A 13,062-nucleotide genomic window follows, 5' to 3' on the forward strand; every position below is an offset into this window, starting at 1 on the left:
TGAGGTAACTTGCGCTGTAACCCTCCCCCTGCTGCCAGTCCAGCGAGCACTGCTCAGCTCTGCCCCACACACAAAGGGGGGGGGAAGCCGACCGGGCGTCTTGTAATCGTGATAATGAAGGCCAGGCAGAGGGGACAGCAGAAGTCAGAGCCCTAACAGAGGGGGGGGTAGGAAAGGCTGGAACAGCCATCTCACCATTCGACGTTTTCACCCTCTGTCCATCCAGCAGGGATGCCCCTTCAGCCACTGGCACCGGAGTGGCAGGAGGCTGGAGAGGGGCTTGTAGGCGGGCGACCCTTGTGCTGGCGGGATGCAGGGGAGCTGGGCTGCCCTGGTCCTCCTTTTCTTCTGTGGGGGAGGCAGCAGTGCAGGTAACCGGCACTGGCGCAGCTCAACCCCGGGAAAACAGAGAGGTCTAATGCGACTCTGTTGTCCCTGTTGAAAAAAAGCAAAAATTGAAAATACTATAAAAGAGAAAAAATAAAAAATAAAATCTTTAGCAAAGACAGCTCTGCAGTGCAGAGAGTGTCTTGCCTCCTTGACACCAAGCAAAAAACTGGTAGTCTCTCTCTCCAGGCTGAGGGTATAGCTGCTGGAGGAGGGGCTTAACAGTCTTTTACTTAGTTTCACGCCTCCTAGGGAGCTGAGCTATACCCAAGGTTTCCTGTGTCCCCCAAGGAATTGGGCGAGAAAAAGCGCTTGGTCAGTAAGGCCCAAAACAGGCTGGTCACTAAGGGGTTAAAGGATAACTGTCATATTTTAACTCAAAATTAAATTTTCACATATGTAGTTACTACTGAGGTGATAATCCATAATCACTAATTTTTTTCCCTCACATACCCCATATTTAAGAAGATTCCGTCCATAGCAACCGTTTTTCACCAGACTTCAGTCTGCCTCTCCTCTTAAGATGGCCACCGATGCCCTCACCCTGAGGCTAAGCCCGCCTTCCCTCACTACCCAGAATGCATTGTGCTAGTCTAAGGAACGCGCTGCCTCAACTCAACTCAATAATCTGAGTTGTCCACACTTCAACACGCCCTCTTCCTCCTGAGAGCCCATACATTTTATCAAGTGGTTATATTGCTGCGCGTGATTTCAGCTTGGACACATAAAAAGATCTCCATCCCTCTGTTCTGAGGAATCCGGACACTGCCACAGCAGCGCAGAGCCGGGAGGGGAGGGGGGACGGGGGAGCTTCCTCACTGTTAACCCCTTCCATACAGCGGTCCCTACGGACAGCCGCAAGAGGCAGGGGTTAAACGGCAGACATCCACTGATGTCGGCCGTTACAGTAGATTGTCAGCTGTATGTTACAGCTGACAATCTACTAAACCGCTTTGCCATCCTGTTCAATTGCAGGGGAGAGGAGGGGTGGGGGTATGGACTGCCTCCCTGTCTGAAAAAACTATTTGCTCTGGCTCGGCCATCCTGAAGGGGAGATCGGGGCAGAGAAACACAGCAGCACGGCCCGATCTCCTCAACACTCACTGAGGGGATCGGAGCCGCGCTGCTGAACTTCAGTGCAGGGGTTTAGGTAATATTTCCTTTTTTTACACTTGTGGCTGGGTACCTGGTGTAATGCTTAGTAGAACGTGATTTACAGCTCTCTATGCAGGAAGTAACTTCCGGGTTCAGACAGGAGCAAGCACGCAGTGTACAGGACCTCTACATCCTCTGTCTTCTGTATGAAGAAGCTGGGAGACGGAGGACACCTAACAACGCTCTTTTAGCGGCAAAGCTAAAATGCCGGAGGGAGGACCGAACATGCAGGAATTACATGGTAATTTAATACCTAGCCAAAAGTATAAACTAGGGCACTAATGTGAAACGTAATGAGACCAATCCAAATTATATTAAAAAAAATATATATATGAAAGTTATCCTTTACAGAAGACCTGTCAGCTCTCTTGAAATGTCTGTTTTAGTAAATACTTGCATTCTCACATAATTCTGGAACTGAATGTTGTGCAGTTCCTCTGTTATTTCTCCTATAACTTATGAATACAGGTACAGCTGGGTGTTTCCTCCTACTGATAATAACCTCTTGTACCCTTATTCATAAATTTCTATTAGGAATTATAAGGGAACAGCACAACAGAGTCATAACAATAAATTTTCCAGAATTATAATTTCATGTGGAATACAATTACGTACTAAAACAGAAATGTCTTTAAATACAGCATAACAGATAAAAAGGTTTCAGCATGCTTAGGTGTCAAACTCCATTCACAGGGACAATTTTATATGCCTTTAAAAGCGTTATCCTGCCATTTATATTGATGACCGATCATCAGGATGGGTCATCAATTTCTGATCGGAGGGAAGGGGGGGTCAGACACCTGGCACCGCAGCCAATCAGCTGTTTGAAGAGGAGGCGGCGCTCCTATCTCTTCATTACTCTACACGTCGTCTCCTGTGGAGCGGTGGCGTAGTGCAATTACAAGTACAATGAATGGAGTGAGTACTTTTGATTACACTGAACAGTTGTAGCTTCCGAAACTACGGGCAGTGTAATGAACAGGAAGCAGCGCTGGCATGGAGTGCCACCTCCTCTTCAAACAGCTGATTAGTGGGGGTGCCAGGTGTCAGACCCCGCCGATCAGATACTGATAACCTATCCTGATGAGAGGTCAACAAGCTAGTTTATAGCTAGTTTTACTCCACTAGCCGCACATCATGTTCTTATGTACCCATGTAATCCAGAAGAAGATCAAGCTTAGGCCTCATGCACAAGGCTGTAGCCGTTTTTGCGGTCCACAAAATACAGACTTTTTAAAGAACAGTACGTCCTGCCCTCTGTAAGAACTGCCTATTCTTGTCGGCAAAACTGACAAGAACAGGACATGTTTTTTTTTTTTGTGGGGCTGCAGAACGGAAGTGCGGATGCTTTTTGCAGCCCCATTAAAATGAACGGGTCCGCATTCAATCCACAAAATATGCAGATCAGATGCAGACCGAAACCACGGTCATGTGCATTAAGTACTAAATATGTAGTTGGTATAGTACGACATGACTGCAATTCTACCAGCTCATACATGTAATGGGAGGTCCCATATAGCCTACAAGTATGATCTACATGGGATTGATTCCAGGTACAAATGATTTTTTCGATAAACCTGTATTCAATATATACTAATGTATATAATCTACCTACCTACCTCTGTCTATCTGTAACATCTCAGAGGTTGATATGTTTGTCATTAAAATATAAAAGGTTAAAAACAAATCATGTAACGCTCACTTTTTAATTGATGGCTTTGTGTCAGCTTCATCGTCTAGCCATTCTGCCATCTCCCACATGTTACCTCTCCCCCACTGCTCATCTGTAGGAGACTTTCTGAACAAGTTGAAAGGAGAAACAGGATTTCAAATATAAATTAAATGCTAACACACTGCTGATACAGCCAATGAGGCTGGGTCTACATGTTGCAGCATTAACACACGACACAACTGAATGCATTTCCCATGGTTTTGCTAAGCAGTTTTTTGCAGCAGGGTTTTACCATATTTCACTTAAAAAAAAGGGTAGCTGGCCACTAGCACACTACTGCAACATTTAAACCTATGACATTTCTGTATACCGTCAATGAATTCCAATTATTCCAGCTGCCATAAAGCACGCACACATTGCTATACTGATTATACAGATAATTTGGGCAGGAAGTGTGTGCCTCCAATATGGCAATATGGTCACCTTTAGCAGGGCTCCAGACTAAAAAAAAAAAATATCAAGGAGCCATTGGCTTAGTCGCCAAATTTAAAATACATATAATTATGGTATAATAAAAAAATATATATAAAAAACACAAACCACACATGTCTTACCTAGGGTTGTCACGATAGCAACATTTTGATTTCGATACCATAAAAAAGTATTGCGATACTCGATACCACGTAAAAAAAATTAAAACACCAAAAAAGCCGCGTGCATTCCAGATTTTATGGAACGTCTGGACCATAATAGAACAGTCCTAACCTAATTTTTGTCGGGACAAGGTGACAAAAAAATGGCAAATTGCACGTTTAAATTTTTTTTTTCTGTTAAGGCGTTCACCGCATAGGAGATATTTTTAAATATTTTAATAGGTCGCACTTTTTCGGGCGTGGCTATATGTAATTTTTTTTTATTTTTTAGAGTACTTTCACACTAGCGTTTTTCTTTTCCGGTGCCGAGTTGCGTCCTAGGGGCTCAAATCCGGAAAAGAACTGATCAGTTTTATCCTAATGCAATCCGTTCAGGATGCATCAGGATGTCTTCAGTTCAGTCTTTTTGACTGATCAGGCTTTTCAGAAAACCGTAGCATGTTGTATTTTTACCTCCGGCCAAAAATCCGGAACACTTTGACTGAACGCCGGATCCGGCCTTTTTCCCATTGACTTGCATGATCCGGTGTAGTGTGTTCCGTCAAACCGGATCCAACTTTTGCATGTTAAACACGAAAAATTAGAAAAAAAAAGTCCATAAATGGCGGATCCGTTTTTTCCAATGCATTTTTTCATTGTGATCAAAATCCTGATCAGGATTTAAATGTAATCCGTTTTCACACGTTTTCCCGGATCCGGCGGGCAGTTCCGGTGACGGAATTGAACGCCGGATTCAAACAACGCTAGTGTGAAAGTAGCCTTATATATTTTATATGTAAAATTGGGAAAGGGGGTGATTTAAAATTAATATTTTGTTGGGTTTTTTTTGCATTTTTTTTACTTTTCATTTAATAACTATTTCCCTTAGGGGCTAGAACCTGGGATCTATCCCTTGTCCTATTCACCCTGATAGAGCTCTATTGGGGTGAATAGGACTTCACACTCTCCCTGCTGCTCTGTGCATAGTGCACACAGCAGCAGAGAGATTACCATGGCAGCCAGGGCCTCAGTAGCATCCTGGCTGCCATGGTAACCAATCGGAGCCCCATGCTTACACTGCTGGGGCTCCGATCGGAACTGCCACTGCCACCAATGATTATAATACTTGGGGGGGGGGGGGGGCACCTGAGGGGTTAATAGCGGCGGATCGCAGAGCACAGTCATAGAGGCTGGGTGCCGGGTATCGGATATGTATTCATTGGTGGCGCAGTGGCCACAGCCCCTCCCCTCCTCCACCCAGCCATTGGTGGCAGCGGCACAGGGGGAGGGACTGCCTCCTTCTCCCCTGTGCTGTTGAGAAGAATATGGCACGTGCTGACAGCAGCGCGTGCCATGTCAGTTCGTGTGTGAGAGGCAGAGCAGCGGAGGGTCTAGGCGCAAATGGCGACAAGACTACAAAGTCTTGTTGCCATTTAGCAATTCTAAGTCGCATTGGCGACCATTTTGGTCGCCATCTGGAGCCCTGTTTAGGGAAGTTTTTTATTTATTTATAATTGAAGGGGTTGTCCAGTTTTTACTATTGATTACCTAATATCAGATTGGCAGGGGTCCAACTCCCGACACCCCTGCCAATCAGCTGGTTGAAGAGCTGCTGCTCTATTTACCTGCTTGCCCCAGCAATTTCAGTGGTGAGCAGGTGTAATTACAAGTATGGTGTCCCCATTTACTTCCATGGGACGGTCTGTAGTATTCACTTGAGCAGACAGAGATGTTCCTTAGAAGTAAATGGGGACACCATAGTTGTAATTACACTGTTCACCACTGCAATTGCTGCGGCGAGCAGGTAAACCGAGCAGAGAAGGCAGCTCTCGTATGAGCGCTGCCTTCTCTTCAAGCAGCTGATTGGCGTGAGTGCCAGGTGTCGGACCTTTCCCAATCTGATATTGATGACCTATGTTGAGGATAGGTCGTCAATAGTAAAAAGCGGACAACCTCTTCAATGACAACAGCATTTAAAAAACAGAAAAAAATTAAATCAAAACACAGGATGATCTTGCCCCCACTGTTTGTTAGTCTGCAGGATTTTTTGCATGTTCCTGAAACAAGCAAACATAAATCCTTCAGAGAACACAGGGTTAGTCTCTTGCTGATCTGCACCATTTTTGACTGGGGACAGACTAAGTGGAGGGGCTTGCGTAATTTAATAAGGTATTTGTCCTATAGTGACATGTCGCAAGCTTTGATGATAGGCACCCTCTAAATATAACTAATTAATCTAAAATTAGATAAATGAGACATTTCCTTTAAAAATTACCTGGAATGTGGAGAATCAGGTGGAGGGTCAGAAACAGGGTTGGGTGTCCCTGATCTCCGAGCCTTTATTGTGTGGTGAGATAGTAGTGGTCGTTCTCCACTAAGACGATCTTGCAAGAAAATCTCTCTGTTGAGATTTACTTCTGAGTAAGGACATCCAACTGCACTATAATAGAACACAACAAGAAGCAATACAATATTAAAAATACAGAAATGTATCTAGCTCATTATCCTCTTAACCTATGCAGATGTGTACATACGTGTAATGGGTGCCATATTTTGGTCCTCGCACATGTCCAATACCTTTACATCCAGCAATGGGACAGCCTTGTCCAGGAGCTGGGGATATGTCTGCAACACCTGGAAGGAAAATGGTTTCCAGAGATTATAAATTAGTTACTTTTTAAACTGAACTTTTCAGAATTTGTCTTATAAAAACCCTCCAGAAAAAGTAACTTTTCACTGTAGATTTTTAAAGAGGTATTCCGGTAAAGTAACTTAATTTTTTTTTAAAACTACATTAAGGCTGCAAGCTGTGCCCCCAACCAGTACCCACCTATACATATAACCAGAGCTTCAATTTACCTTGCAATCCATTTGTCTAGCTCTTGTGTGAGCCTGCAACACACAGAGTATCATGGCACCTGATATTTCCTCACAGAACTACAATCCCCACAATGCCTAGCTTTCTGCTGTGAGTTTGTGCTGGTTCACGAGTGCTGATGTTTACTGATTGGCTGCCTGATGTACAGTCCGGTCACGCCCCCTTTACTCAGTAATCACCAGCGCACTAACACTCTTTATTTCACAAGACATTTAGCTAGAAACTGATGGCAACGCAGTGAGCATGCTCGACCTAACAAAGGCTCAGAACTACAGGTCGGTGCCATGGTAAGTTTTGAGGAAACCAAGTGGGTAACAAAAGGAAGAAACCTACTTTATAACTACTGAACAGTAAATATGTTAAATTTACATTATATTAGGTAATTATTGATGATGAATTAGTCTAAAACATAAGTTATATTTATGGTAACTGGAATACCCCTTTAATTTTTTAAGTAGATATTGTTAGCATACAATTGCATTTTAACCCCTTAGTGACATAGCTAATTTTAGACTTATGCCTCATTCACATGTCCGTGTTTTGGTCAGTAATTTCCGTCAGTGATTGTGAACCAACACCAGGATTGCCTCTAAAATGTCAGCGCTAACCGCGGCATGTGCGGGGTTTACAGAGGGAGGGGGCTCCCTCTAACTCCATCGGCCCCCCACGCTGCGCTGGCAGGGGGCCGATGGTTGCCATGGCAGCCCCGATGCCAGCTACGGAAGCCCAGGAGATCCAGCCTGAGCTTCCTAGCCAACTGTCAGCGTCTTAATACAATACATAATGTAATGTATAATTGAAACCGGGATCAAACCCTGAAAACGTGAAGTCCTACAGTGGGACAAATATAAAAAGTGGAAAAAAAAAAAATTAAATAAAAAAAATTAAAGTTTTAAGAAAAAAAAAAAGAAAAAAAAAAGCATCCTTTTCCCAAAATAAAGTAAAAAATTTGTAAAAATAAAAGAAATAGGGAAAATAAGAAAAGTAGACATATTAGATATCATGGCGTCCGTATTGACCGGCTCTATAAAAATACCACATGACCTCACCACTCAGGTGAACACAGTCAAATTTTTTTTAATAAAAACTTAAAAAAATAAAATAAATAACCTTTACATCACTAAAAGTGCAACACCAAGCGATCAAAAAGGCGTATGCCCCCCAGAATAGTACCAATCTAACCGTCACCGCAATTCACATTATACCACAACCCGAATCGAAAACGAATTTCAAAATATGAAATTCGCTAATCCCTAATTATAATCAGTAAGTGTCATTAGTGGGTATTACTTATTATTTTGCATGTGGCAATAAAATGTAATAAAATAATAATGTAAAAAAAATAACAGGTTTGTCAGTAGGGTCTTTGCTGTGCACTAAAAATGAAATTAAAAAAAAAATGAAAAAAATAAACAAAAATAAATTAAAATGGTCACATCTACATATGTTACTATGACTTCAGTTGTACACCATATGATATTCAGGAATAGTCATATGGAGTACAAATCAAATCATTAAAATAGATAGATGTGACCATTTTATTTTTTTATTCTGTATTTATAATTTCATTTTTAGTGCACAGCAAGGACCCTACTGACAAACCTGTTATTTTTTACATTATTATTTTATTACATTTTATTGCCACATGCAAAATAATACTCACTAATGACACTTAGGCTACTTTCACACTTGCGTTCGGGGTTCCGCTTGTGAGTTCCGTTTGAAGGGGTTAATTGTGCGGATCACGGCCCCCTGTAAGAGATCGGGTGCTGCCAGGCAGCAGGGGGCAGTCATGTACACAGTTCTTTTAGTATATTCTAACTTGAAGCGTCCCCATCACCATGGGAACGCCTCTGTGTTAGAATATACTGTCGGATTTGAGTTTTCACAAAGTGAAAAATCAGATCTGAAAAAAAAAAAAAAAACAGTTATGCAGACGGATCCGTTCTGAACGGATACCATCGTTTGCATTATAGGAGCGGATCCGTCTGTGCAGACACCAGACAGATCCGCTCCGAACGCAAGTGTGAAAGTAGCCTGATTATAATCCAAGTCATTTCAGGTGGGAGTGAATGCCTACTACATGTCAATTGTTTATCTGTGAATATATAATTTTACCTGACATTGGGTTAGGTTACTTTCACACTAGCGTTTTAGTTTTCCGGTATTGAGATCCGTCATAGGGGCTCAATACCGGAAAAAACCGCTTCCGTTTTGTCTCCATTCATTGTCAATGGGGACAGAACTGAATGCTCCAAAATGCATTCCATTCAGTTTAGTTGCGTTTCCATACTGGAGAGCAAACCGCAACATGTAGTTTGCTTTTCATCCTGGGATGCGGTGCAAGACGGATCCGGCATGACCCCCAACACAAGTCAATGGATTTCATGACGGATCCATCTTGGCTATGTTAAAGATAAAATAACCGGATCCGTTCATAATGGATGCAGATGGTTGTATTATCAGTAATTAAAGCGTTTTTGCTGAACCCTGCCGGATCCAGCAAAAATGCTAGTGTGAAAGTCAGTCAGTTTGAGCACCACCTTAAGGCCTCTTTCACACAAGCGTGACGGATTAGGTCCGGATGCGTTCAGGGAAACTGGCACCATTTTGCGAGCAAGTTCAGTCAGTTTTGTCTGCAATTGCGTTCAGTTTTTTCTACACGGGTGCAATGCGTTTTGATGCGTTTTTGATGCGCGTGATAAAAACGGAAGTTTTACAAACAAGATCTTTTAGCAACCATCAGTTAAAAACGCATTGCATCCGCACTTGCTTCTGGATGCAATGCGTTTTTCAATGAAGCCCCATTCACTTCTAAGGGGCCCGGGCTGCGTGAAAAAGGCAGAATATACAAATTTTTCACGCAACATAGAACTAATGCGTGAAAAAAAAATGCTCATGTACACAGACCCATTGAAATTAATGTGTCAGAATTCAGTGCGGGTGATATGCGTTCACGTCATGCATTGCACTCACGTGGAAAACTCGCTCATGTGAAAGAGGCCTAATCCATATCCCAAGAAGAGGTGAGGCACTGAACACACTTGTTCTTTCATTCACTGCTCAAGCCAGTGACTGGCTGCAGTGGTCACATCAGCATATGGTTACTGCCACAGACAAAGTAAACAGAAGGCCAGTACGGAGTACCAGAGCCGCTGGAACGGCAGGGGAATAAAGTAATGCTACTTTTATTGTTTCATAAATTACACTTCCACTCCCCCATGCAATTTCTGGCTCCATTCAGACAAACTCTTTACGAAAGTATCAGTCGTGCACTTGTTTGTCACACGGCCACGGACAGAATTTTACCCACTGGAAGTAAACAAAACTCAATGACTACAAGCAGAATGAGGAATTGTTATGAAGTACATTACAAAATTGTATAACTTTCAGTACTTGCTGAAACTAAAAAAAAAACTTTAAAAACTTTAAAAAAGAAAAAAAAAGAAAACAAACATAAAAAATTAAAGTTAAACCATCTCTTACCAGGTGGTAACTGTAGAGGGTGTCCAGTCTTAGCACACCAACCAACAGGGTGAATGTCTGGACTGTCAGCATCCACCCAATAATCGTAAAGTGAGCTCCAGCCATCAAAATGAAGCTAAAATGAAGAAAAGCTTGTAAATTTGTGCCACATTGTAATCAATATCAAAGCCCTTATATTATGAAACACATCTGTGTCTCTGGTTGTAAACTTTTGGGAGCATTTCCTTTTGAGAGTAAGATTAGGAACAAATTAATTAACATCATTAAGAACAAATTATTATTTACTATTGACCCCTTGAGGACCTCCGCCGTACTTGAACAAGTCTGTTCTTTGAACATGGCGCCTGTTAGCACAAGCAGCGGGCACCGCAGCCGCCAGGTTTCTGCTATTTTAAAAATAGCAGACACCCGCGGCACATATATGCGATCAGCCATAAGGCTGTGACCATGGCATCAGAGCAGTCCGGAAGCGGAAGCTACGGGCTTCTGCTCTGGTAACAGCGTGCTCCAGCTGAGATCAGGGAACCTGTTACATTGTTCTAATAGACCAAAGCCTCAAGCAGGCTTCAGAGTCTATTAGAGGAATATACCAATACAGGCCACTAGGTGGCAGCACTGTATTGTTATATTGAAAATTAAGTGTTCAATGATGGCTATATAGCCATCAATGAACACAATGGGCAATCTAATGATTGCCAGTTCTAGTCACCCAGGGTTTAAAAAGTTTTTACAAATATAAAAAATAAATAAATAATATATCTAAAAGTTCAAATCACCCCCTTTCCTTAAAATATAAATACGTAACCAAAAAAATAAAAATAAAATAAACAAACTTCATGGGCACTGCAGAGTGCGAAAATGCCCATACAATTAAAATATAACAATATTAATGCCATACGGCAAATGGAGTAACGGGAAAAAACAGACAGACGCCTGAGCTGTAGCTCCCGTCACACAGACCGGCTCCCAGCTAGTTATTAAGCTTTAAAACCCATCAAAATGGTAAAGATCAGCAGAGACCGCCCGGATCCCAGTGGGGTTAAGAAGACCCAAGTAGAGATGGCGCAGTTCCTTAAAAAGAAACCGCTGATTCCTGCAGCACCTGAAGCCAAGATGGCGCCGAGCCCTAAGCGGGCAGCGGGGACGGACGCAGAGGCGTTTGAATCGGATAGCGCTGCTGAAACCGATGAAGGAGCGGTAGCAGACACAGCCACCTTCTCAAAGAGGTACCTTAAAAAGACTCTCGAAGGGGCTCTTGCCCCTGTCATGAAAGAGCTGGCAGACATAAAAGCTGAAATGCGACATATTGGCCAGAGTTGAACTGCTGGAAGAAAACCAGCTCCAACATGTGGCTCACAGCACAGCTTTGGAGGAAAACATTGCGGCTCATAACGCTGCTTTGGACACTGCCTTCAGTCTACTAGAGGACCAGGAAAATAGAAGCCGCCGTAAGAATGTGAGGGTGAAGGGCTTACCTGAGGCGGTTTGTCACGATGATCTGCCAGCAGCCATGTTGAATCTGTTCAGCAGCATACTGGGTGAGGAGAGGGCCCAATCCGTTACCATCGAGAGGGTTCACAGATCCCTGAGGCCACCGCCCAAAGATGGAGAACAGCCAAGGGATGTGGTGTGCGGTCTTCTGAGCTACCTGGATACCGCGGCCATCCTGAAGGGAGCCAGGGATCTCCCCGACTTGTCCCACGAAGGCCATCCAGTCACCTTTTTCCTAGGACATCGCGCCGTCCACACTACAGAAAAGGCGGATTCTCAAGCCCTTATGTGATCACCTCAGGTCGCTGAAAATCGCATACCGCTGGCTGTTTCCTTTTGGCCTACAAGCGGCCATAGAAGGCAAAAGATGCATCATCAAATCCCCAGCGGATCTCGACAGAATTTGGCCACTGCTCAACATGGATCCGTTGGACATTCCATCGTGGCTACCTCAACCACCTCCTCTGCCTAAAACAACCGCTTGGTCTGAGGTCAGACGATTCAAGCCACATGGACAGAGGAAACCACTAGATTGATCTCCAGATCTCACCTGGTGGAATCACGCGCAATCCATCTCACTGGATTCTCGATCCACAACTTTATAGCTTGGTCGTCTGGGCCGCACTATCTGCCGCAATGCCCTTAAATTAAATTGTGTTGTTCCCTATGTTTGGGTCATTGTGAGGGGCATTAGCAGCCCAGCGGCGACATGTTAAAGTCTTATGGCATATGTGGGGTTTGTTAGCATAAATGGGTTCTCTATCTATAATCTGTTATGTCTGGGGGCTGGTCTGTAGTCCCAGGTTAGGAATGCCTTGTTCAAGTCCTCCTGCTCCCACTTTCTCTCCCCCTGACAAGGACAGCTGGGGAGCTTTATTAGTGTTCAAGTTTACATTAGTATTGTACATATTTATTATGTGTATTTATTGGTTTGAGTCACTTCATACAGACAGTCAGATATCAGAGATCTTTAGACGCAATGAGACTAGATACACAGTTTGACTATGGCTGATATCACGTTCACCTCATTCAATGTGAAGGGAATGAACACCCCCCAGAAAAGAGCACAAATCCTCACAATGCTAAAGAAGGCAAGAGCGGACATATGCTTCCTGCAAGAAACACACTTGCGGGGCAATAGAATCCCTAGATTCCCCCAACGGCAATATAAACAATGGTTCCATAGCACTTATATATCCTCCTCCAGAGGAGGAAGTATTGGTATAGGCAAAAACATCCCGTTCACACCTACAGTTGCTAGGGGCATAGAGGCAGGCAAGGGTGAGTTTAAGGTTTCCCAGTGTACCCTTAATAAAGGCCAAGCTAAGTGGATTGAGAACACCCTTAACAAACTTAAACAA

At 43.3% G+C, this 13,062-nt stretch overlaps 1 protein-coding gene across 3 annotated transcripts in view; it reads right to left on the bottom strand.

The window, feature by feature from the left end:
• The window catches only part of L3MBTL3 (L3MBTL histone methyl-lysine binding protein 3), a 94,018-nt gene that overhangs the window by 17,934 nt on the left and 63,022 nt on the right, over positions 1 to 13,062 (bottom strand). For all 3 annotated transcript variants that reach the window (XM_040424355.1, XM_040424356.1, XM_040424357.1), the window contains exons 15-18: positions 10,211 to 10,325; positions 6,381 to 6,480; positions 6,122 to 6,286; positions 3,245 to 3,340 (exon numbers count right to left, since the gene is read on the bottom strand). In XM_040424355.1, the coding sequence (XP_040280289.1) occupies positions 3,245 to 3,340; positions 6,122 to 6,286; positions 6,381 to 6,480; positions 10,211 to 10,325 (476 nt within the window). The remainder of the gene's footprint in view (positions 1 to 3,244; positions 3,341 to 6,121; positions 6,287 to 6,380; positions 6,481 to 10,210; positions 10,326 to 13,062) is intronic.

Source organism: Bufo bufo, chromosome 3 (assembly GCF_905171765.1).
Source record: "Bufo bufo chromosome 3, aBufBuf1.1, whole genome shotgun sequence".
Classification (NCBI taxonomy): domain Eukaryota; kingdom Metazoa; phylum Chordata; class Amphibia; order Anura; family Bufonidae; genus Bufo; species Bufo bufo.